The sequence below is a fragment of the Sycon ciliatum genome, chromosome 1 (assembly GCF_964019385.1).
Source record: "Sycon ciliatum chromosome 1, ocSycCili1.1, whole genome shotgun sequence".
Classification (NCBI taxonomy): Eukaryota; Metazoa; Porifera; class Calcarea; order Leucosolenida; family Sycettidae; genus Sycon; species Sycon ciliatum.
In genome coordinates this window covers 54,999,479-55,023,085 of record NC_088643.1, presented here as the reverse complement: position 1 = coordinate 55,023,085, position 23,607 = coordinate 54,999,479, and the positions used below count along the sequence as shown (strand labels likewise).

General features: G+C 45.2%; 1 protein-coding gene across 2 annotated transcripts in view; it reads right to left on the bottom strand.

The window, feature by feature from the left end:
* LOC135831090 (unconventional myosin-VIIa-like) overlaps positions 1–23,607 on the bottom strand; it is a 45,623-nt gene that overhangs the window by 15,836 nt on the left and 6,180 nt on the right. For both annotated transcript variants that reach the window (XM_065343345.1, XM_065343346.1), the window contains exons 9-40: positions 22,006–22,090; positions 21,589–21,665; positions 18,820–19,008; positions 18,522–18,619; positions 18,137–18,215; positions 17,500–17,631; positions 15,743–15,875; positions 15,546–15,655; positions 14,154–14,282; positions 13,796–13,857; positions 13,306–13,501; positions 12,221–12,400; positions 11,565–11,660; positions 11,128–11,229; positions 10,806–10,868; positions 9,875–10,267; positions 9,198–9,431; positions 8,953–9,006; positions 8,540–8,677; positions 8,252–8,338; positions 7,553–7,689; positions 6,035–6,152; positions 5,708–5,836; positions 5,384–5,560; positions 4,743–5,036; positions 4,461–4,631; positions 3,712–4,019; positions 3,021–3,190; positions 2,611–2,795; positions 1,816–2,088; positions 1,342–1,420; positions 975–1,066 (exon numbers count right to left, since the gene is read on the bottom strand). In XM_065343345.1, coding sequence (XP_065199417.1) covers positions 975–1,066; positions 1,342–1,420; positions 1,816–2,088; positions 2,611–2,795; positions 3,021–3,190; positions 3,712–4,019; positions 4,461–4,631; positions 4,743–5,036; positions 5,384–5,560; positions 5,708–5,836; positions 6,035–6,152; positions 7,553–7,689; positions 8,252–8,338; positions 8,540–8,677; positions 8,953–9,006; positions 9,198–9,431; positions 9,875–10,267; positions 10,806–10,868; positions 11,128–11,229; positions 11,565–11,660; positions 12,221–12,400; positions 13,306–13,501; positions 13,796–13,857; positions 14,154–14,282; positions 15,546–15,655; positions 15,743–15,875; positions 17,500–17,631; positions 18,137–18,215; positions 18,522–18,619; positions 18,820–19,008; positions 21,589–21,665; positions 22,006–22,090 — 4,770 coding nt within the window. The remainder of the gene's footprint in view (positions 1–974; positions 1,067–1,341; positions 1,421–1,815; positions 2,089–2,610; positions 2,796–3,020; positions 3,191–3,711; positions 4,020–4,460; positions 4,632–4,742; positions 5,037–5,383; positions 5,561–5,707; positions 5,837–6,034; positions 6,153–7,552; positions 7,690–8,251; positions 8,339–8,539; positions 8,678–8,952; positions 9,007–9,197; positions 9,432–9,874; positions 10,268–10,805; positions 10,869–11,127; positions 11,230–11,564; positions 11,661–12,220; positions 12,401–13,305; positions 13,502–13,795; positions 13,858–14,153; positions 14,283–15,545; positions 15,656–15,742; positions 15,876–17,499; positions 17,632–18,136; positions 18,216–18,521; positions 18,620–18,819; positions 19,009–21,588; positions 21,666–22,005; positions 22,091–23,607) is intronic.

Sequence of the window (23,607 nt, the reverse complement as noted above, 5' to 3'; positions counted from 1 at the left end):
TTTTGGTCCGAAAAGGCTGCGATGCAGCGTTCCTCCTTTATTCCCAATCGAACATGGTTGAACAAGTGGTCACGTGCTCCTGGGTGCCCAAATCACCTGGTCACCACGCCAGCAGGTGACAACTTTCACACCAAGGGTCAACTCGAGTGACAGGACTGCACCCAAAAAAGGTCAAACAGGCTAGTAAGTTGTACCCTGCAGGCACGGTGACCAGGTGACTGGCGTACGCAGGAGCACGTGACCGCTTGTTCAACCATGTTCGATTGGGAATAAAGGCGGAACGCTGCATCGCAGCCTTTTCGGACCAAAACCAGTCGACTCAGCGTCCAAAAGACTACAACATATGGGTCAATCGCGGTCATCCGTGCTTTTATAAGAACGAAATGGCGCTTTTAGTGACATTTTGCATACAAATCCCCATCTCGTAGGGCGCAGTCACCCAGTTTCGGTGGAAGTGCGCGAGTTCGATTGGGATTCAAGTAGGAAGGGAGCGTCTCAGCTTCCTCGGACCACGACCATTCGACTCAGCACCCCGAAGACTACAACTGGTGAAATTTTAATTTTTGCCTTAACTTCCCCTTTAACCATAATCTCCATTCAACCAACACTGCACCAAAGCAGAAATCTCCACTTCAGCCATTGGCAATAATCAGTCTCTTACGTTGTGACCAGTGGCCAGCATCAGGATATAGACTACTTATTTTTGGCCAAGGACCGAAGTGTTTTTGAGATTTCCAAACCAGTTTCTGATATGTTGAGGGTAAGTCGGGTATGACATTGAGGCTACAATAGTTACAGGAGTTGCTTGTGTCTTAGTTTCAAAGAGTTGTAAAGGAAAGGGGAAAGGAGTCCTAGCAGAAGTATTCACCACAGAAATATGTTCCCGTATTAGGACTGGATAGACACCGCAACATTTCAAGTCGTACTGCATGCAGAAGCAAAAACAACTACAGTTCTGAACCATCGTAACTCACGTATTCCAGAGGACTCTTGAAGACCCGCTGTACAACGATGGTGGAGTTGTGGCTGACCTGCGTAGGGTACTCACCACAGTATTTCAGTATGCCTGGTGCAGTGCAGTGCAGTGCAGTGCAGTGCAGTGCAGTGCAGTGCAGTGTAGCGTGCCAAAAGTTAAGGCAAAACACAATACGAGAAGAGCTCTGAATGCATTCTTCTACGATGCACATCATTTTCAGGACTACGGGGAATGCATATCAATTTTTCGCAATGTAACAATCAACAACCGTATTGACGATGACGACAAAAACAACACTGGTCCAGCGCAGGTGCAAGCGTATCATCGATTGGTATTCCAAGCAATGGTATTAATGAAAAGGATACTTGTGAACATGTTGAGAGCTTTGCGTGAAAGACTCGGATCCGACCGGAGATGAAACAGCAGTGGCCACTTCAGCTCAGCCTAGAAAGACAGGAATCATGGATTGGACACAGCATATAGCCATAGGCTAGCAGTTGGCAGTGTTCCCTGAAACCTAACCAAGACGTTGCGCAGCATAACCAGGGCCGTAACCACAGTGGTGTACACATAGCACTCTTTCTTGGGTGCACCATGTCACTTTCCACTCCATATTATCCTCTGTATACTTTGTCCCATTTTTATCAACCTCTTTTTTAATACTGATGAGTGTATGGTTCTGTGAAGTAAGAGTCCCATGGTCCATGGAGCATTGTATCTCTATCAACACAGTCACCATTGTCTTCCACAATACCTTTTAAAGTTTAAGTTAAAGGTGTTCTTTTCACAATGACTACAAGGATAGCAGCCAAGACACAAATTGGCCCAAATACGAATACCTTTGAGTACTGCCAGGTGGATGGATGAACAATGGATTTGACACCATCACCAGCTGGTACGAAATGCCGTGTGGCATACAGTTTGAGGGTATACAGTGTTGCCGCCGTGGACTCCCTTTCCGTGTGCTTCGCCGTAGACTGCTTGCGTGATCTCATTGATGTTGAAGAGGACATGGCTCGGGCTCGAGATTGCATCGACTGTGAGCGACTGCGATGGACTACCATCGCTGAGAAATGCTGGTGAGCAGTCGCGTTGAGTGATGTCAGCTGTGCCTATATGTGGAGAAGAGAGCAACGGTACAATGAAGTAACTTTACCCTTCTAGCAGTTATTTATGCATATCGGACATGCACAAACAGTCCCAAACAGTCCCATCCTGTTCTTGATCTAGCTACTTATAAGAGCTTTTGTACTTGTCATATGCTCCCTAGAATTCAGAAAACTGATATAGGATGAGTGCACAATGACAGGCTGAGTTGGAAGTAGGGCCTCCCATGAAACCTTAGCAAATAAATCCATCACCCTGCCAGTATTAACCTGCAAAACTCGGGAAGCAATCCCGGGGAGGTCATTCTCTGTAGGAGCCGCACAGTCCTACGCAAATGTGAAGATGAAGGTAAGGTGGAAGGTCTTTTGTTATGCTGATATGAAATCCGGTGACCTTCTGGACTGGTTTGATAGTTAAGTTTCTTTCCATTTTTTGTTTACTCTCCGTTTGGTGGCAAATATTTCCTGTCATTTCCAAGATGGAACATAAAACTGCTCATTACAGCCTACGGTACCCATTGCTCTCACCTTGAAATCCTGATCAGGCTCTCGTGTGATCGGTAGGATGGATAGGCAACTAACAGGCACATCACCAGTCTCCGAAGTTCTCAAATTCACCACGGTCACAAACTCCTCATCAGTGTCTTTCAGCTCAGCGTAGCACTTGTCCAGTACCAGCACATCACCAATTTGCACTGCCAGCCAGCTCTCATCTGTTTGAACAGCAGGGGAAATCAGAACAGTACCAGCCTCGTGGACAAGATTTTTTAAACTTCAGACAACAGTGAATATACTACATGTATATGAAAAATGTACGCATCACGTGTCCACACTGCTTCTTCATTGCCTTAGCTGCAATGCAAGCCAGGCCCGTTGCAATCATAAAGTATAAATTTCATGCTTATTTCATGCTGGAGAATTCCGGATTTGAAACTGACCTTCCTTTGATGGTGTCTGAATGACGGTTGCAAAGTGTGATCGATGCCGTAAGTCAGTCAGCAACTCGTTCACCAGTTTGCTAACGCCTTCGGCTTTTGCAGCAGTCACGTACATCATATCGCCGTCAAGTGTGACTAGCTGTATGGTTGGCGACCCACCCACCACCGTTCTGTGACGTACAGGAAGAAATCATATTTAGACAGTGCTCCAACAAAGCATAAATTGTATCACCATGTAACAGCAAGACTACAGACCAGTATAATACAATTTGCCGCAACGTTGATGCATGCCACGCGATGCACATCGTAATTATATTATGCATGAAGTGGACACTCTAGATTACCTAGGGTGCACGTGGTTCTTTTGTGGCCTCAAATCGGCACCTCTTGTCAGCAAGATCTGCTTCTAGTTCCTGTAGTCATTTCTGCCACTTTCTTCTCATACACACTTTGCACCGGTGTCTTTATCCTCACTGGTCTTCCGGTAGATTGTACACTTTTCTATCCAAATGCTGCTCGTGGCAGAATTTTATTTCAGGCCGCTCGCTTTGTGAAAACACTCGTTTCAGCAAATGTCAACTTAAGTGTCTCTGTATTGGGTGTGACTTACCAAGTGAATCCTTCCAGGAGAACCACCGGGTTCTCCGCATGTGGTTCCTATTGCTATACAATATTTCTTCATGTCACTTACCTCGTCATACTGATGTTGACAAGCTGGTCATAAGGAATTGTGAGCAGCATGTTCTTCTCCTGCTTCCTTGCCACATCCGGTCGGTCATCTGGATTTCCACAGGCTGTAGGTGCTGGTTTGTGCAGCAAGCTAACACCTTGGTAGTGAACAGCCAGTGACAATGTTCCACCTTCCTCTTCCAGTTTTAGGCCTGTGACCTTTTCCACTGAGTACTCGTAGCTGAACGGCAAGATCCAGTTGATTTTGGCATAGTCCACCACATCCTGCTTGATCTCCTCGAGGTCACTGCCCGCCAAATCAAGACCACCCTGCATCACCAGAGATGAAGAAAGATTGATTCCCAGCCTGCCTAAATTGTTCTGTTTTCGCCAGGGTGGATAACAAACAGTTCCCACTGCATAAAAAGAGGTCACTCAATTCCATAACATCAGGACTGACACCAACTCGGATATGATCATGGGCAATTGTAGTGATGGTTTGCTTTCCATAGGATACCATGTGCTGTCAGCAATCTAATTTATGTGCCAACCTTTCTAAGAAAGTTGGTTGCTCCCAACACTGGAGCTCGCGCTTGACTTTACACTTGACTGAATCACGACTGCCGTCCAGAGCACGCGAGAAGTCCTTCGAAGTCCATCGAGCGCGAGCTCCAGTGTTAGTAACAATCTCCGAAGTCGCTACCATTATTTCGTATCAACCATTATCAGCTTTCAAAACTTGATCAAATAAAGACCACTCTTCTCTCCAACCTTGGCCTGCGTTGCCTTGACAAGAGCTGCCCACTTGCGATCCGTTCTTCTTTCCAGCTCAGCCTCAGGCAGTATGTCCCTCAGAGCCTCCACCAGCTTCTTTGTGTTCACTTGATCACCGTTGTAGCGGATGAAGCACTCTTGAGCCAGCAGCACAATTAGCTCTTCATCCTGGAGAAAGAGGGATTCAGACAAAACTCTTTGGTTTAGACGATGTGCACATGGTTGGGTGTAGGCCGGTGGGTACAGTTAGAGTAAGAAGCAACGCCAGCAATCACTTACGGACTGGTACTGATGATTTCCAGTCTTGATGCCATGGATAACTTGATGGTAGACTAGGTCTGTACTCTCCCTGTCAGCAGTGCAGTCGTGCCATGGTGGAAAGAATGTGCGGACAAGCACCAGTGAGCAGGCGTTGAGCGCGCTGGTGGACTGTTTCTGCTGTCGTGAAGCTTGTTGATGTTTGTCGTTAGCTGCCAGAGTCGTGACGTCACAGCCTTTCAGTTGGGACGTGTATTGTTCACACGCAGATACAGTATCCATCACTGGATAATCTCCAGCACCGATGTTGATCACCTAATCCAAAGGAAAACAGAATCAAATACATCACTTCTATACTTTTCTTCTTTAACTAGATGGAGCCCAGTTAGTAACTTAGTGCTGGCATTTTCTTATTATCTGCTTGTATGCGAGTGTGTAACTGCTAACATTAAGCTATAACACTGAAAGAAAATGAGGACGTCACTGTAGGTTCCTTTGTAATAACTTCAAAGCATAGGGCCACACATCAGAGAGTACTGTGGATCAGTGTATACAGGAATGCACCACCCCACTTCCATCCAATATGCCACCGCCCCGCTGTGCAGCATCTGATGGTTCTGTGGTATTAAGTAAAAAAATTTAACAACAAAAACATGACTGACCGTTTCACCCATTTCCACGGCCAGTGCATATCCTTGCCGGTCCTTCAGCTTCAGGCCGTTCAGCACCTCCTTGCAAAGTTCGCCAGCACTGGTTGCTGGATCTATCATGACCGTAATGCACCGGCCATCTGCAAGTCGAACAATCACTGGCAGTTGAGCAGCACCAATCTTGGCAGCCTAAATTCAGGGCAAAGGAGCATAGTGTGCCGGTTATTCAGTCGTTTAGAAAGCATTAGATAGCATAATGGGCGAGGCCAAGTATTACAATTCATAAATCCATCTTGCTGAGCAAGATGGATTTATGAATTGTATTCTTTCTCTTACCTGCAGTTCTAAGAATGACGGTGGCCATTGGCGGTCAGCATTTTTGTAGGTTCTCTGTAATCGCTTGTCCAGCAACGGTGCATAGGACTTGGGACCAGTGAGTACAAAATTCCTGAAATAGTTGATCATCTGTAGCATCGTAAAGTAGAGTGGAAGAGAGAAAAAAGGCTAGGGAATGGCAGTGTAGGCCGTGAAAAACACAGGTTGCTCTTCCTGCATTCCCGAAGTTTGATCAAACCATTCTCCAAACAATGCTGTCCTCCACATCAATTCTGGAGAAAGTAGCGTGAAGTTTGGTCTAGGAATGAACACAGTGCAATTCATTACCCTGTTTGAAGGTGCAACACAGCCCAAGCACAGGCACATCAGAACCCAGCCCAGTGCTCGACTGGAAGGTGTGGGGTTTCCGCTTAGCTGACCAATCATGATGCTGTACACCTCATCTCTGTGAAAGCAATACAAACAGCACATGCCAGATATGAAAGGAGAGAGAGAGAGAGAGAGAGAGAGAGAGAGAGGGGGGGGTGGGGGGGGGGAGGGAGGGAGAGAGAGAGAGGGAGGGAGAGGGAGGGAGGGAGGTAGGGAGGGAGGGAGAGAGAGAGAGAGAGAGAGAGAGAGAGAGAGAGAGAGAGAGAGAGAGGAGAGAGAGGGAAAGAGATGGAGAGAGAGGGAGAGAGGGAGGGAGAAAGAGGGAGAGAGACACACTCAGAAAGAGGACCGACACAAAAAGACAGAAAAACAGAGAAACAGCCAGACACCCGTAGGCAGATTTATCATATATGATCCAGAACTCTGCCGTAGCTCATATTATTGCTTCCTTTTTGTAGTACTTACATGAAAAATCGTTGCAATATAATAAATTTAAAACCGATTTACAAAGCACTCAGATGGTGAGCCAAGGAAAAAAATTGTAATATGGGAAATTGTGGGCACAAGCTATGTGATCGAGTCCACCAACTAAACCAGATTTTGAACAGTCAGACTTTCATGCCGTGGAATGTCTCAGTACTCCCTGTCAGTTTTGTGCTAGATTGTGCACGTCTGACTGTTCAAAATCTGGTTTAGTTGGTGGACTCGATCGCATAACTTGTGCCCACAATTTCCCACAATTTTCAAAGCGTTCATACATATCGATATGTTCAGACTGCACCGTCATCAAGACACCTTGAAGTATGTACTGGTATACTCTAGGATAAGCTTTGTTAGATACAGTCAAATCTGCCGTTAGCGACCTCTGCTGTAGGCGACCATCTACCGTTAGCGACCGATTTTCCGTGCACCGACGGTTTCACATACAAACTGATCTGTCCAGAGCGACCATCTGCTGTGCGCGACCAGCGACCGCGATTTCATGCACGGTGGCTGCATTCAAATCTGCTGTAAGCGACCGCGACCCAGGTTCAGTAAGGTGCGAAAATGTACTTGCCAGTGCGCTGTCAACTGCAAAGTGTGAAAATGCGCTGTCTTGCAAGTGCGATCGACTGGCGCCTGGCCTGTACTCAGGCTGTGCTGTAGCTCTCAACTTACTCAAGTCCAGGCAGTGTCGATCTACTGCCGTGTCGCATACGCGTACTATACGGGTATGGTCGTCGTTGAATATCCAATAAAATGATATTAAAAATCACATTATTCTCGTCGATTTGAGTACATGGAAGCATATACCTGGTATGCCGGATTTACCATACATCTGTCGTAAGAGACCATCTGCCGTAAGCGACCGCTTTTTCTTGCACCAAGGGGCGGTCGCTTACGACAGATTTGACTGTACCATGATGATAGTAGTGTGAGGTCCATTCTGTAAGGCCACTAGTAGAACCTATTCCACACAGGCATGTTGTCGCATACCTGAGCGTTGGATAGAGGATGCAGTTGCCGACAATAAAATGGACTTTGTCGAGTTGAGACAGAGGGTAAGGCGGCAGTGGCATGGTCTCCTTGCGGCTGTGATGAAGCCGAAGTTTCAACATGATAGATCCTACTTCCTGCAGGGAGCCATCAAGCAGGGAATGAAACATACAATACAAATCATGATTAGTCAAGGATATGTTGGGCGAGTTGCACCATTTTCAATAATCCAGAACTATACTTTTTCTTGTGCAGAGGGCACGAGGGTATAGAAGGGTGCACACAGTTTTCAAGTGTAGTAGGTCAGCCAGACCATATTTCAATTTTCCCGACCAGTCCTTCTAGCAGTGCTATGATGTACCTGTGTAGCTGTGTACCTGTGTACCTGTGTAGCTATGTACCTGTGTACCTGTGTACCTGTGTACCTGTGTACCTGTGTACCTGTGTACCTGTGTACCTGTGTACCTGTGTACCTGTGTAGCTGTGTAGCTGTGTAGCTGTGTAGCTGTGTACCTGTGTAGCTGTGTAGCTGTGTACCTGTGTACCTGTGTACCTGTGTATCTGTGTAGCTGTGTAGCTGTGTACCTGTGTACCTGTGTACCTGTGTACCTGTGTACCTGTGTACCTGTGTACCTGTGTAGCTATTACCAATATAAAAGAAATATGGTAAGCCTCCTGCTGTCACCATGTGCTACATACCTCTAGCAGTTGCGCTCTTGTCGCAGCGTGCGTTTCAGGCAGATCGCCCATGAACTGCATGATGCATGTCCGAAGCTGGGATGCGGTCTTTGCCCCATGCAGCAGAAGACGCGAAGAACACAAAAGCACACCCACACAAAATTGGTGTAACATGCAAGACAGTTAGACATGGCCCAGATATGTCACAGAATACTGTTATCCATTCCAGTTCGGCCCGATGCTTTTCCAAGTCATGAAATACCATATGATATTCAAGAGTAGCGGTAGACACTCCTAAGTGTTACCTACCTGTCGTTGATCTACAGAAGGGTGGTAAAGGAGCGGGCCCGCCGACGGTTGCGCTGAGAATGTGGCCCGAGTTTCATCCCGGTAGTGAATGGCTGCAAACTTTCGGTACCCAAATGATGACAAGGCAGTAGGAGGAATCTAGTAGAAGTAGAAAATGATGCAGGCACAATAACATTTTAAGAACAAGATTGCAGTGGTGGGAACAGGGACGATTGGTTAACAGTGATGTCTTGGCAAGCATGTTAAAATTCAACTGCAGCTAGTTCATGCAGATATTAATTTGAGTGTACCAGTTACAATCTGGGATCTAGTACAATAGCAAACAGTTCACTGGGATTTAGTTTGGAGCATAACACACGATGTTCGGTATTCATAGCAGCAGCCAGTGATGTTGAAGCCAAGGAGAAACTTACCAGCTTTGGCTTCTCCACCACCTCTGCAGCTGTGTACGGCAAGATGCCAAACTCCTGCATGCGAAGAACAAGATAATGAAAGTGAGGTTTGGTCATGTCTAGATTGTGATAGTTAGCAAAGACAATGGACTGATTGGCCAGAATGTAGATGGCAATTAGCTAGGCAGACTGCATTGCATACATGACTGACCGTCTCACAAGCAACAAAGGAAACAAAGGAATCATTAATTAAATTAGGAGCCTACCTTCTTCTGAGCTGATGCCAGTTCATCATCATCATCCTCTCCATCCTCTCCAAGCTGGTCTTCATTTACACTTTGTGGAAGTAGCAGTGCCTTGAGGGCTAGTGGCCTTGACGACGAGTCATCAAACGAGCTCTCTTTGGCCAGACTGGATGTCCTGCTACGTGAAGATCCTGGTGACGCCTTCATTGCCAAACCTGAGACAACACGTTTGATCTTCACCACTGGCGATGAGAACTGTACACAAGAATAAATAGCGTTGAACACGGGAAGCGATGTGCACTGAATGTAATCGTTCACAATGGTGAGGCGAAAAATTATCATTACCAGAGCCCTTCCAATCTTGGAACGCCCAGCAGAGAAATTCTTGGACGTTTCGTAAGAAGCAGAGTAATGCAATGAAGATTTGAAGAAAAAGACTTTGTGATCAGCAAATGAAACTATCAGTCCATGAATGTGCTTTGGTGTGCATAATAATCTGTTCAGGAGTACATTGGAGATCTCATTCAGAATTTCTTCTCATCAAAGTATGCAGGCTTAAAAACAACTACTGACCCCATTACCACCAACAATGTCTACTGAATATCTTCCCATTTACACCGAAAATCGTGGATAGCGTGTACCACACAAAATGCCCACAAAGAATCGCATACAAGGATGCGTTCGTTGTGAAATATTACCTTCCTTGAACCAGAAGATGATCGCTGTCTGACTTGCATTTCTTCAACTTTTTCCCTCTCTGCCCTCCACTTCTCCTTCACATTATCACGCTGTTGCTGAACGGCAGATTCCCAGCCCTCCTCGCTGTCCTTCTTCTGCACTAGCTGGGCCTCGGCAAAGGCAGCCCTCATCTCTTCCATATTTTTCAGTTCCTCCATCTGCTTGCGATCTTTCTCACGCTCCACTTGTTGTGCTTCTTCATCAATCCGGCGCCTTTCGGCCTCCTGTTGTGCCAATCTCTCGCGTTCCTCTGCCTCTTCTCGCAGCTTCTGTTGACGAATACGTTCCTCTTCTTCTCTGCGCTGCTGCTTTGTCATCCTTGCTCGTTCTGCAGCACGCTCAGCTTCTATCCTCTGCAAGCAGAACCAGCACCATAAAGAGATACGACTGTCCGTCTTGGCATGTTAACATTTTGTGCTTCGATCAGTATTACACTATGTCAAAGCACAGCCAACGCAACAGAATGGGTGACGTTGGTGACACAGCTGAACACGATACTTTACTTGAAGGCCGATGTGTATGAATCCGTGATGTAGTCTGTATTCACTCTATTACTACCAATTCCGGGTGCATCAAAGTGCAGTAAAACCTAGTAACTAAAGACCACTGTGACCAGCGACCAGCCCTACAGACCACTTCGCCAAGCACGGACAGTCTCACATTCATGTATGGTTGTGCGATTCAAACGTCTAACTAAGGACCAGCTGCCACTAAAGACCCCTTTCTCTGGCCCCAAGGGGTGGTCGTTAGTCACAGATTTCACTGTACAATATACTGGTATGATATCTAACTGTGAATGTTACGACATCTTACAGACTAGATATTTCAGAAACTGTTTCAAAATCTTGACCTGTGTGGTTCTGTCTCTCTTAGCAAATTGCCAATGCATACCTCTTGTTCCCGTCGCCGCTCCTCCTCCCTGGAAAGTTCTAAATCAATGCGGATCTTGCCAACCTGGAATCAAGCACAGATGGTCGCACATATCAGAGATACACATCGTCACATATTCCACTAACAGCCAGCCCTGCATACATCTCAATGACTTGCCAATCCCTGCTGGAGATTATAGTAGACTGCTAGCAACTGGCATTGCATTCAAACCGTTCAGCGAGACATGTACATTCAAGTATGTAGAAGATCAAGCAGAAACCACTACCAATCCTTGAGTGATGAAGCAAAAGTGAATGTTTTGGATTCAAATCACAATACATACCCGTTTTCTTGCTGAAAGCCGTCGTGCGTGGCTTTGTAACTTTATCAAGGATGTGACCATACGCCTGACACGTTTCCGCACAAGGTAACCGCGAACGCGTGGCTGCAGAGACAGTAATGTAGTATTGACATATTCTGGTAGTTTGATATAGGATCAGCTACAACATCAGGGGCATTACCGCACACACGAAAGCCCGTATTTGTAACGTATTATTCACACTGATAAGATAAGCCAGCTACACTTAGACGCTGGACACACCATTCCCGAGACATCATTCAGCTGGGCCCAGGTGCAAAAGCCAAGTTGTGCCATATCATCTATATTGGCTACAGAGTGTTCGTTCAAGCTAGTGGATATGTGTGAGACTCCTGGAGCACGTGTACTTTAGTAGCGATGTCACCAAACATGTACATAATGTCCCGTTGAATGATGCATACCTGAAATCCACGAGCAAAAGCTCGAATCTTGAGGTATCTTCTGCGCTGGTGGTAGCAACGCCAACGTGCTTGCAGCTTGATGAAGCCCGAACGGACCTAAGCCAAAATGAAAATGTTCACAATATGACCAGGTAAAAGAAATGTTATTGAAATACGAAAAGTGGCATTTAACCATGCTTGGTCGTCAAAGAGGACCCTTGCAGTATAGATTTCTACCAATGTGTCCAGTTTTAGGGCATTGAAAAGGGAAAAAAGTTCGAAGAAAGGATTGACATACCCACCAGGACTCAAACCAAGGATCTTCGCTATAGGTCGGCTCTCCACAAATCATAGTGATGGATTGGTGTTGACCATCATTCGTGTATTGCACACAGTATTGTGCGAATGTATTGAACGTGGACTAAACCAGTGTAGACTGTGCTACGGAGTCCAAATGTTACAACTAGGTAGGAGTTATCATTCACACAGAATAGGTATGTACTGTTCGATATTAGAGATGTAGGGTATCCAAGCTACATGACCAATTCTGCTAGCCAGGCTATAGGGTGCACATAACTGCACTTGTCAGTTCGAAACATTAACACTAACATTCTCACAAAGCCATAGTTGAACATGAGAGAACACAGCAAGTGAATACAAACCATACCCTGGCATACCTTGAGAAACCAGCGCCGTTGGCAGATGGTTCTCCATGCGCGCTGGAATACAATGGCCGCTGCGCGTCGTCGTTTCAGGCGAATCCGTGTCAGCCACAAGAGAATTCGACGCTGAATCTTGGTGGCCATGTTGGTGACAACTTGGGCTCTGAGTAGCTCAAGTGCTTCAAACTGTTCCTCCTATGCAATCATGAACAACAGGGAGTTGTGTAAGCAACCTTTGTCAATCCTAAAAAATGGCCAATCAAAATAGGCTAGTTCAGTTTCATCTTGATGCTCCCTTATTCCTTTATATCTCTGCAACGCGGCATCGTAGGTCTTCGGCGATTGGCGATTGTTGCATGAGAAAGCTGAGCTCTTCGGCTTCTTCCCAGATATTTCGATCGTGGAAATCCGTCAAGTTTCGAGTGAGTTACGAGCGAATTAGTCCATCGACGGTATACCGTCGATTTTTGACTGGAAGGGCTCCAAAGGGGTAAAACTGGATCACAAGGCCTTGACTGTTCTATATTGATATCTCAGTTTATAGTTGGGAACAGAAAATGAATTCATTGGTTTGATGCATATCGGACAGTAATTCCATAATCACGAGGCAGCCACAGGTTGTATTCGTGGAGCGAAAGTGTGTAGTCTCTGGCAAGAAGTGAAATACGAAGTCCTCATATCCGGTAATTTCCGGGGCGTTAGCTGCACTTTAAAAAATGCATAAAACAACTCTCAAATTGCTCCTGCGAACGCTGGCTGTGAATCAACCTGCTTCACGGTGCTCCACGCATTTCATGCACGCATGTATGGTGTCAGTGAACAACCGTTCATGTACTGCAATCCATCATTGCAGTAGCTCAAAGCTTCAACATGTCGTGAAGGACAAACTAGGCGGCTTTTGCTAGAACTTTGGCCGTGCTTCTCAATTTGTAACTACTGGTAACATCTTGTATACTGATAACCATTCAGTTGGGTTTCCAAAACATCAAAGTCAGATGTGGGCCTTATACACCGAATGTCAACAAAAATACGAGTTTTGGCCCAAAAAGGGGGATGCGGCTAACACACCGGAAAATACAGTAAATAGACTGACTGCATACCTTCAAGAATAGCTTGGATCTGCCCACTTGCCAGTCTTTGTCTTTGAGAACTGGCAGCTTCTTTGCAATGGTGCTCATCATCAACTTGTCAACGTCATCCGGCGCACTTTCCTTGCTGCCCTTATTGAATGTCATCCAGTAGCGCTTTACGAAGTTTGCAAACGCCATTCGAACTGGGTAGCCAACCATACGGATCCTGCATGTGCACACAATGCATGTAGAGTCCACACATCGTACTAATGTATGAAACTAGAAGAAGACCAAAACTACCCTGCCTTTTTCTCTTTTCAAGGGGTGCGTTTCACAACCTCTACAGAGGACAAACAATAGTCCTGAATCACAATGTTGGCTAGAAACAGTCTTCAACAGGGATGCCAAGGTTTTATCCAGATTGGAATTTTGGCATTGAACGAACTGCTCAAAAGCGATATTGCCAAATCCTTGTCAATGGCCTACTGACAAAGTTCGGGGCATAGCAGCTAGCACTTACTTGACAGTCTCCATCATTCCAGAGTATCTTAGTTGTTTCAGTACCAGTTCCCGGTCAAATACCTGAAGCATCATAGAACAGATTATTGCATGACGTGTCAACCTGATGCCCAGAGAATTCAGGCTTCAGAGAATTTGAGGAGGTAAGAGCACGAGAAACAATCATTCAATCCGTATCATAACTATTGTTGCTTTCCCTGAAGGATCACTGTAGAGTTCAAACAATGTATTGTCCAACTGTAGAGTTCAAACAATGTATTGGCTGACTAAGGGAGGGGAGAGGGACTCGTTAATGTGCTGGAGTCTCTAAAAGCCAATACAATTCAGAGCTAAGACGGCGACATTCATGTCCGGCTCACCGTAGGCTGCATCATCATGTTGGGTTTGATGCACCTGACGAAGAATGGCTCACATCCACGCAGTGCTTCCATCATTTCGTCCAGTGATGTGCGAAACTGTGATGCCAATGTTGGCGGCACTTTGAAGCCCTGAGAATACCAACAGCAAAGGCATGGATAGACAAATTCAATTTCACAAGGCCAAATGTCCTCTGAAGGTATTGAAAAATGGCTGTGGCTTCTGTCTCTGTTGGAAGTGGAGCAACTTCCCTGAGACAAATGCACCGTCAGGCGAAATAGCACGTCATAGTACATTCGAGATCAGCGGGAAGAAGATGACGACGTCCACTAATTTAGTATCTGTGCACACGATTCTGCTGTGTGTGTGTTACTCTGTGTGTCAGCTATGGCATCATCGCCTGTGGTTCCATGCCTAGCATGTACGTCTGAACCATCCTACAAAGTTTGAATGACGTAGGTTGAGCGATCGCTCCGCGAAACATGCTTTTTGAAATTCTCTTCATAGTATATCTTCCACCATTGAAATTTCGAATTTCTTCGAATTTTTTGCTGGGAGGGGTGGCTTGCAACCTCGATATGGCTTGTTCCAGGCATGCTTTGGAGCCATCGCCTGTTGAAACAGTGGCGGGAAGCTGCCCTGCAACTGTTCCAGCAGGAAATTAATCGATCCGAGAAAGCGCGAGTCCGCGAATCTCGGTTGAATATTGAGTATTTCAAGCCTTTTCACGACGAAGATGGAGTTCTTTTTGGAGATGGACGTCGCGACAAAGGACATGGTGTCCGACTTCTGGCGTCTGGTAAAGCCAGGGATCATTTGTCCAGTCAGGTCGGCAGCCTAACCGTCGGTAAGCTTGTGTTTGGATCCCGTTCTGCTCGATGTGGTAGATCACAAACAATTTGAGTATCGCACAAATTGATTTCAGCATCGTGCGTACGGTATTTTATATTCAGAAAATCCCAAAGTGTCTCTGTGTGGCCGTCCTATGCCACGAGAAACTCCAATCAGGCTCCTATGTCCTCTGCCTTCATGATTGAATGTCCACTTCGTTTGAACAACGAACACAACAATCGAGGACGGCTTTGCAATGAAAAATACAGCTAGACTAGAGCTGAAAAAAAGAAGAAAAAAACGGGCTCAGGATGAGACTCGAGTACACGCATACTCTCCCAGCAGGTGAAACGCAAATTTTTGTGAAAAATGCGTGACGCCGACTGACCAGTAATTTCGCCTGACGGGGCTCTAACTGCTACTACTACTACTATGTTGTCAACAGATACATGACCCTTATTTGATTTTTCATAGGAGCTACATATATATGAGTGCTATATCATAAGTATACCTTCTGGTGTTTCTGGAGATTTAATTTTGATCTATTGCAGGTTTGTGCTTACCATTTCATCAAAGTCTTTCTTGAAGAAGTTGTGGACGAGACTCAGGCGACTAGAGTGTAGTAAGCGGATAAGGTCCTTGCTGAAAGTATCTCTGTTCTTCTCCAGAAAACCTAAGCCACAGGGGAGCACCAGGATAGGGATTATATTGATGTTGGTGTCGGTGCTGCGTCAGAACAAGGAGCTGCACGATTGCTTACCTTCGGTAATGTACGACACAGTACCAGCAAAGTGTTGAATGCCAAACTTGTTCGATCGTGGTTTGGGCTTTATGTAGAGAGCATTCTTGCCGTGATTGGCGGTCAACTTCTGCAGCAAGCTGTCATCACTGCCCTGGAAATGACACAAACATAATATCATCAAGTATGATCTTTCAATGTACAAAAGAAGCCTTTATTCTCATTAGCAATAAAACCAACCAATTTCAAGGGGGGGGGGGGGGATTAGGGCTAATCCCGATCGCTCATGATTTCATTCTTTCACATTGCTTGTAGTGCGTGGGCAGGTATATCCATTAGCTGCAGAAATCGAACTTGACGAGTGTTGCCTGATGATTCCTTTCGCCTGAAACTTCTAATAGCAGCACCATTCTTCAAGTTCTTGTTAAATGGTGGAAAACGCTCTGTCACTATAGCCATTAAGCACTCTACTCAGATAAGGAACTGCAAGGTTTATCCATCAGCTATGCGTGTGTGGGTCATTACTGACTGAACTTATTCAAGATATAATCTTCCCTTGGTATGGTCTACAAGACAAGGTTGCAATGCCTGGAGTCTACTTCATGATGCACAGAAACTGGGTTCGTCAGGCGAAATTACTGGTCAGTCGGCGACACGCATTTTTCACAAAAATTTGCGTTTCACCTGCTGGGAGAGGATGCGTGTACTCGAGTCTCATCCTGAGCACGTTTTTTTCTTCTTTTTTTCCAGCTCCAGTATAGCTGTATTTTTCATTGCAAAGCCGTCCTCGATTGTTGTGTTCGTTGTTCAAACGAAGTGGACATTCAATCATGAAGGCAGAGGACATAGGAGCCTGATTGGAGTTTCTCGTGGCATAGGACGGCCACACAGAGACACTTTGGGATTTTCTGAATATAAAACACCGTACGCACGATGCCGAGATCAATTTGTGCGGTATCAAATTGTTTGTGATCTACCACATCGAGCAGAGCGGGATCCAAACACAAGCTTACCGACGGTTAGGCTGCCGATCTGACTGGACAAATGATCCCTAGCTTCACCAGACGCCAGAAGTCGGACACCATGTCCTTTGCCGCAACGTCCATCTCCAAAAAGAACTCCATCTTTGTCGTGAAAAGGCTTGAAATACTCAATATTCAACCGAGATTCGCAGTCTCACCCTTTCTCAGATCGAATCTTTTTCTGTTGTAGCAGTTGCAGGGCAGATCCCCGCCACTACTTCAACAGGGGATGGCTCCAAAGCATGCCTGGAACAAGCCATATCGAGGTTGCAAGCCACCCCTCTCAGCAAGAAATTCGAAATTTCAATGGTGGACGATATACTATGAAGAGAATTTCAAAAAGTATGTTTCGCGGAGCGATCGCTCAACCTACGTCATTCAAACTTTGCAGGATGGTTCAGACGTACATGCTAGGCATGGAACCACAGGGGATGATATCATAGCTGACACACAGAGTCACACACACAGCAGATTCGTGTGCACAGATACTAAATTAGTGGACGTCGTCATCTTCTTCCCGCTGATCTCAAATGTACTATGACGTGCTATTTCGCCTGACGTTTACGCAAACTTGATGTAGATTTTGGCATATTTCCAGGCAGTTTTGTTGTGTGGTATGCTAGCCAAGGAGCGGGTCCTGACAAGGGCGACTTTATCTGCTTTTGAGCAAGGTCAGCTCGAACCTTTTCGGACTCATCCCCGGATAATCACACTAGGTGCAAATCCATAATATCTTTCAATAAACATCTCTCCTACCTTTGGGAACCTACTCTCCTCATCCACCAAGGCCAGGATGTTCATTCGTTTCATGCACAGGAGATCGAGAACTTCTTGATTGTCCACGAACGGTATGTGCGACCAACTGATGTTCTCTGCTTCATATTCTGCCTGCACAGATCATCCACAGAACAACGCCATGGAGAGCATATTAACTTGCTAAAAACATGCCACATGCTGAATTGTTTCAAACTTGCTAAAAACATGCCACATGCTGAATTGTCTCATGTCTACACAGCATAATCGAATCATTGCAAAGTTTATGACAAGTTGACGGCCATAATCAATCGATGATCTTGTGTGTGGAACTCTGACAACACATCTTACCAACAGTGTCGGGCCATGGTAGACACACTATCAAAGGGCGGGATACGAGTTAACTTAAAATTGAAGAACGTTCTGTCTCCTGGCTGCTACATCGATCTGTACATCCTTGTCTTCTAGGATCGATTCCATTCGACTTGGCGCCCAGAATACCACAGGTTCTGAAAATTTGATTTGTCCTCGATAAGTTCCCCTCCCCACATTATACGCGACCTTGCATGGTACTCATCCACGCCACCACGTCCATATCCATCTTTTAGATATCGCACTACAGTGCCATGCACGGACTAACCTGTTCCAATTTGAAGATATGGTGAAGGAAGAAGTTCTGAAGCTTTTCATTTGTGTAGTTCACGCAGAGCTGCTCAAAACTGTGCCAAAACCAAAAGAAAAATACCTAAGCTCAGCATGAAAACAAAACCAAAACGGTAAAGGAGTCTAGATATCACCGTCCCACATCCCGGAGCTCACACCACACACACACAGAAGTACACTTCATTACAATTCATATACAACAATCCTTCCAAATGCTGAGGTAAGTATGCTGATGGCTGAAACATTCTTGAGAAGGGACACATGCCCTTTTGAGTGTGGAATCAGCACTGTCACATGGCAAAACCATGCAGCCACTGATCAGCACTGTCACATGATAAAACCATGCAGCCACTGATACTTACAAATTGCCATGATCGGAGCTTTCAAAGCCAAAGATGTCCAGGATGCCAATGGAGATGGTGCTCGATGCCGGGTGCAGCTTAGACCGAGATCTTTGCAACTTCGAACAGGTAACGGCACACATATACACAGTGTCACAGACTTCGAACAGGTAACGGCACACATATACACAGTGTGACACAGATGCATACACCCACAGACACGCATTAAGACGTTGGCACACCTACTGCACAGTTATACGTAATATGGCCTTCACTGAGTATCAAGGACAGCGCCGCCATGTGGATAGATCAAATTTACCTTTGGCCCTTCAATGCTGCTATTGATGCGGCCGGCCACCCAGACAAACATCTTGGAGTAAATGCCCTTGACGAAGGAGTCCTTCATGTCCATTGCCTTGGTCTTGCTGAGCGGGGAAACAACGGTGTCACCTCTTCCTGTAGAAGTAGACTTGTTTGTAAACCACCTGATCATCTCCTTCTCATCAATCTACGGCACCGACAACAGACATGCACACGTGCTTGAAGTCGATTCTCACGCTCTAGTGGCAATGAAGAGTAGAGGATAAAGGTGTGTCACTCTGCTAATTTTAACGGAGATACATCTTCAAAGTGAGAATAGGAGGAACCACCACACAATGTGATCTACCCAGTGCACAGTTTGTAGTTGCAATTCCCGAAGCTATGCAAAAGACGTTACATTAGTAGCGTCTGGCGCTAGCCAGGCTCCACTCCGCTTTGTAGCGTGACCATTACCGCAGGTGACGGGATACCAGGGATGGTTGCAACAACTGATTCCACCGACACCGCGTATTATAGTATTATAGTATTATAGTATTATAGTATAGTATTATAGTATTATAGTATTATAGTATTATAGTATTATAGTATTATAGTATTATAGTATTATAGTATTATAGTATTATAGTATTATAGTATTATAGTATTATAGTATTATAGTATTATAGTATTATAGTATTATAGTATTATAGTATTATAGTATTATAGTATTATAGTATTATAGTATTATAGTATTACTCAATCTGCGGACAGCATGCTGTTTCGTTCTTTTTGAACTCATCAGCGCAGCACAGAGAAAATGAGGCCGAACCTGATAGCAATGGAAATAAAAATTTCCAATCAGGCCCGAACGTACCTTGCCAGAGTGCTCAAACTGACAAGTCAGTGAGCTCTGCATAACGCAAACAGCAAAGGCACTACCCCACGCAAGAGTGCTCAACTGCTACAAGAGCAGGAGCGAAATACTCAATCTGCGGACAGCATGCTGTTTCGTTCTTTTTGAACTCATCAGCGCAGCACAGAGAAAATGAGGCCGAACCTGATAGCAATGGAAATAAAAATTTCCAATCAGGCCCGAACGTACTTAAGTATTATAGTATTATAGTATTATAGTATTATAGTATTATAGTATTATAGTATTATAGTATTATAGTATTATAGTATTATAGTATTATAGTATTATAGTATTATAGTATTATAGTATTATAGTATTATAGTATTATAGTATTATAGTATTATAGTATTATAGTATTATAGTATTATAGTATTATACAGTTGCGCTCGGTGAAATCCGGCCCGAAGTGCAAAGCCGGCGCCGCGAAGCCAGCTCCCATTACATCACTGGCGATTTGTGTGTATGAACTCAACTGTACGCACCTTGTGTAAAAGTTCGGAGTGCACGTGTTGCATGCTAAAAACAGTTCAAAATTTCTTTCATTCACTTCACTGAAGCACAGCAGGATCTTCTCGATAGCGGAGTACTCAACATCCTGTTTCAACCTCCCAGCTCGCCGGACATGAATCCAATCGAGAATGTGTGGGCTCTTCTCAAGAAGAGAATAATTCCACATCGCTGCGAGAATGCTGACCAGCTGGTGCAGGCACTGCACCTGGAGTGGGACTCGTTGCGTCCTGACACGGTTTCCCCATACGTGGAGTCAATGTCACGTCGTGTTGAAGCCCTAATCGAAGCTGACGGTGGCCACACAAAATATTGAAGCCCTGCTGTTCTGTGCATGAAATAAACTGCTTCGAAACGATCTCCGTCTTCTTTACTTGTGCTGAACTGAAATGAATGTTACACTTGTCTTTGTTTGGCGCGGTTTTTTACACTTTGGTGTAAGCATACATGCGTATGAGTACAGCACATGCACAGTTCATACTACACACGCGCACACTAGCACTTGTACAACTTTGAGGGCGTCAAGGGCCGCATCAGTACTGGGCGCCAGTTATGCACTTCGGGCCGGATTTCACCGAGCGCAACTGTAGTATTATAGTATTATAGTATTATAGTATTATAGTATTATAGTATTATAGTATTATAGTATTATAGTATTATAGTATTATAGTATTATAGTATTATAGTATTATAGTATTATAGTATTATAGTATTATAGTATTATAGTATTATAGTATTATAGTATTATAATGATTTATTACACAGAGGCAGTAGGCTTAGGTCTGCGAAAGTTCTCAATACCTGATTCAGGCAGAGCGGCGTTCACAAAGGCACACAATGAAAACCCTGGGCAAATTCCGTTGTGACTCAGAGTTTCATGGCTGAACCAATCACCAGACAACGCACTGTCTGATGATTGGTTCAGCCATGAAACTCTGAGTCACAACGGAATTTGCCCAGGGTTTTCATTGCGTGCCTTTGTATTATGATTTATTTAAAAATGTTTATGTCCCTCGTTGTTTCACACATTTTTTAATTGAGCGCTAGAAATTCTGTCCCTGTCAATATTCAGCTTTGTTACGATCTGTTCACAGATGGTAACATGAAAACCGGTTATGAACTACATTTATCCATAGATGTTCTTCTTCAATAAGATGTTCAACATGTACGCCATCGACACCATTTGCACTTTCGCCTCATGTTCCCTCACTCTAAAAAGTCTAAATAGAAGAATGTTGACTTCACAGCCCGTCCTATGTATTTCGATCATAAGCACTACTTCATTTCTCATACAGGAACTTGACCACTATGACAATATTCGCCTCTCAAGAAAACTTGATACATTCTCAAGAAGCCATTGGTGTATACCTGAAGTAGATCTGTAGCGATACGAGTGAGGTCGGAGTGAACCAGCTCTGACGCCTCCAGCTGCTTCAGCTCAATGGCTAGCGGAAGAGACGCAGACACAAGACGAGATCAGAGGCCGTAATAAGGCAGCTATCCAGCACTTTGCCACTGTATTCTAGCTCCTTGCAACTCTTGCACACAGAAGTTATTAGTATCACCGTAGTAGACATAACCTAGACAAAATCTTTGGGTTTGAAAGCTCGGATTACGTCAATCAGCAAGATAGAAGTTCAAGACACAACACATGGGAAGCGTACAAGGCATGTGCGTACACGAGCTTGTACACACAAATACGAGGTCCTGCTGTGCGGCAATGCAACATGAGAAGGGTTCCAGATATCCAAGACTGAAGGCAATGATTCGTTTTGATTATTGTACCTGTCATTTGGATATTGCCGATGTGAAGGAGAGCTGCCAGGATGGAGAATATGGTCCACATTTCATCTTCAGTAAACATCAATACCTGGAAATTGAACATATTTCGAAAAGGGGAGGGAGGGAGAGAGAGAGGGTGAGAGAGGGTGAGAGAGAGAGAGAGAGAGAGAGGAGAGAGAGGAGAGAGAGGAGAGAGAGAGAGAGAGAGAGAGAGAGAGAGAGGGAGAGATAGAGAGAGAGGGAGAGATAGAGAGAGGGAGAGAGAGAGAGGGAGAGAGAGAGAGGGAGAGAGAGAGAGGGAGAGAGTGAGAGAGAGAGAGAGAGAGAGAGAGGGTGAGAGAGAGAGAGGGTGTGAGAGAGAGAGAGAGGGAGGGAGAGAGAGAGAGAGAGGGGGAGGGAGGGAGAGAGAGAGGGGGAGGGAGGGAGAGAGAGGGAGGGAGGGAGGGAGAGAGAGAGAGAGAGAGAGAGAGAGAGAGAGAGGGAGAGAGAGAGAGAGAGAGAGGGAGGGAGAGAGGGAGAGAGAGAGAGAGCAGGAGATAAATTCTATGAACCTATACATGTATCATATGGCTTTACCTCTACACCACCATAATGGTACTGTATTGAAGACTTGCCCAGCTGCTGTGATTATCTCAACAAGCATAATATGTAAATAGTTAGGGTGAACAAGTCTAGTTAACTTGCATTTCTTGGTTCAGGGTCCTGCAGTTTGACCATATTAAGTGTTGGTATAACATAGTAGAGCTCAGCTTCATGTCAGTGGTACTTTGTGTGACACAGGCCTTGTAAAATTGCCCAGTATGGTTGAGCAAAGATTAAGATTAAAAGTGAAGGACACTTAAAGTGCCCTTCACAGAAACTTGTAACAGTATTGTAGCAAAAGCTCCCCAAGTCCTATGACGTCATCCGTTCTAGTATTATACTGTATTCATTGCACCAGTTCAATCACTCCCAAACATAGAACTGTGACAGCTCATGTTCGGCAAGTGCACTCATTTTGTGTTTGCAATAGGACTTGCAAGTGATGGTGTTAAAAGTCAATTAACATTCTACTCCCCATGCTAGAGTATAGAGTAGACACACACGCGTGCAGGACGCGACACACCAAAAGACAAGAGAGTGAGTTTGGAAGAATGGGAATGTCGGGCAGAGTAGCTGGCCTCAATTGAGTGCGCGTTAACGAATCGTGTGGTCGGCCTACCGAGGGCAGGAGCTGTATATGACCAAGTGGGTCGGCCTGCGCTGAGCAGGAGCGGTTTGTGACCCATGCGAGTTGGTGGGTCGGCCTGCGTTGAGCAGGAGCGGTTTATGACCCATGCGAGTTTAATAGTAGTGCGCGAGAGGCCAGTTACGGAGGAGTGCCCGCATCCATGTGTTTCAAAATATATGGAGTGGAGTGTAAGAGTAAGAAATGGGATGAGGAGGGTGGGTCAGAATTTGAAAGCTGACTGCAGGCAAGGAAACTGGAAAGACAGCAAGCTCTGTTGTGCGCACAGGAAATCTGCGCATGCGCAGAGCGTGGGCATGTGATGTCTATGATACACAGCAGTATGTAGAGAGAGCAAGATTGTGCACACACGTAAGGAGGGTTATGCAACCCGTTAT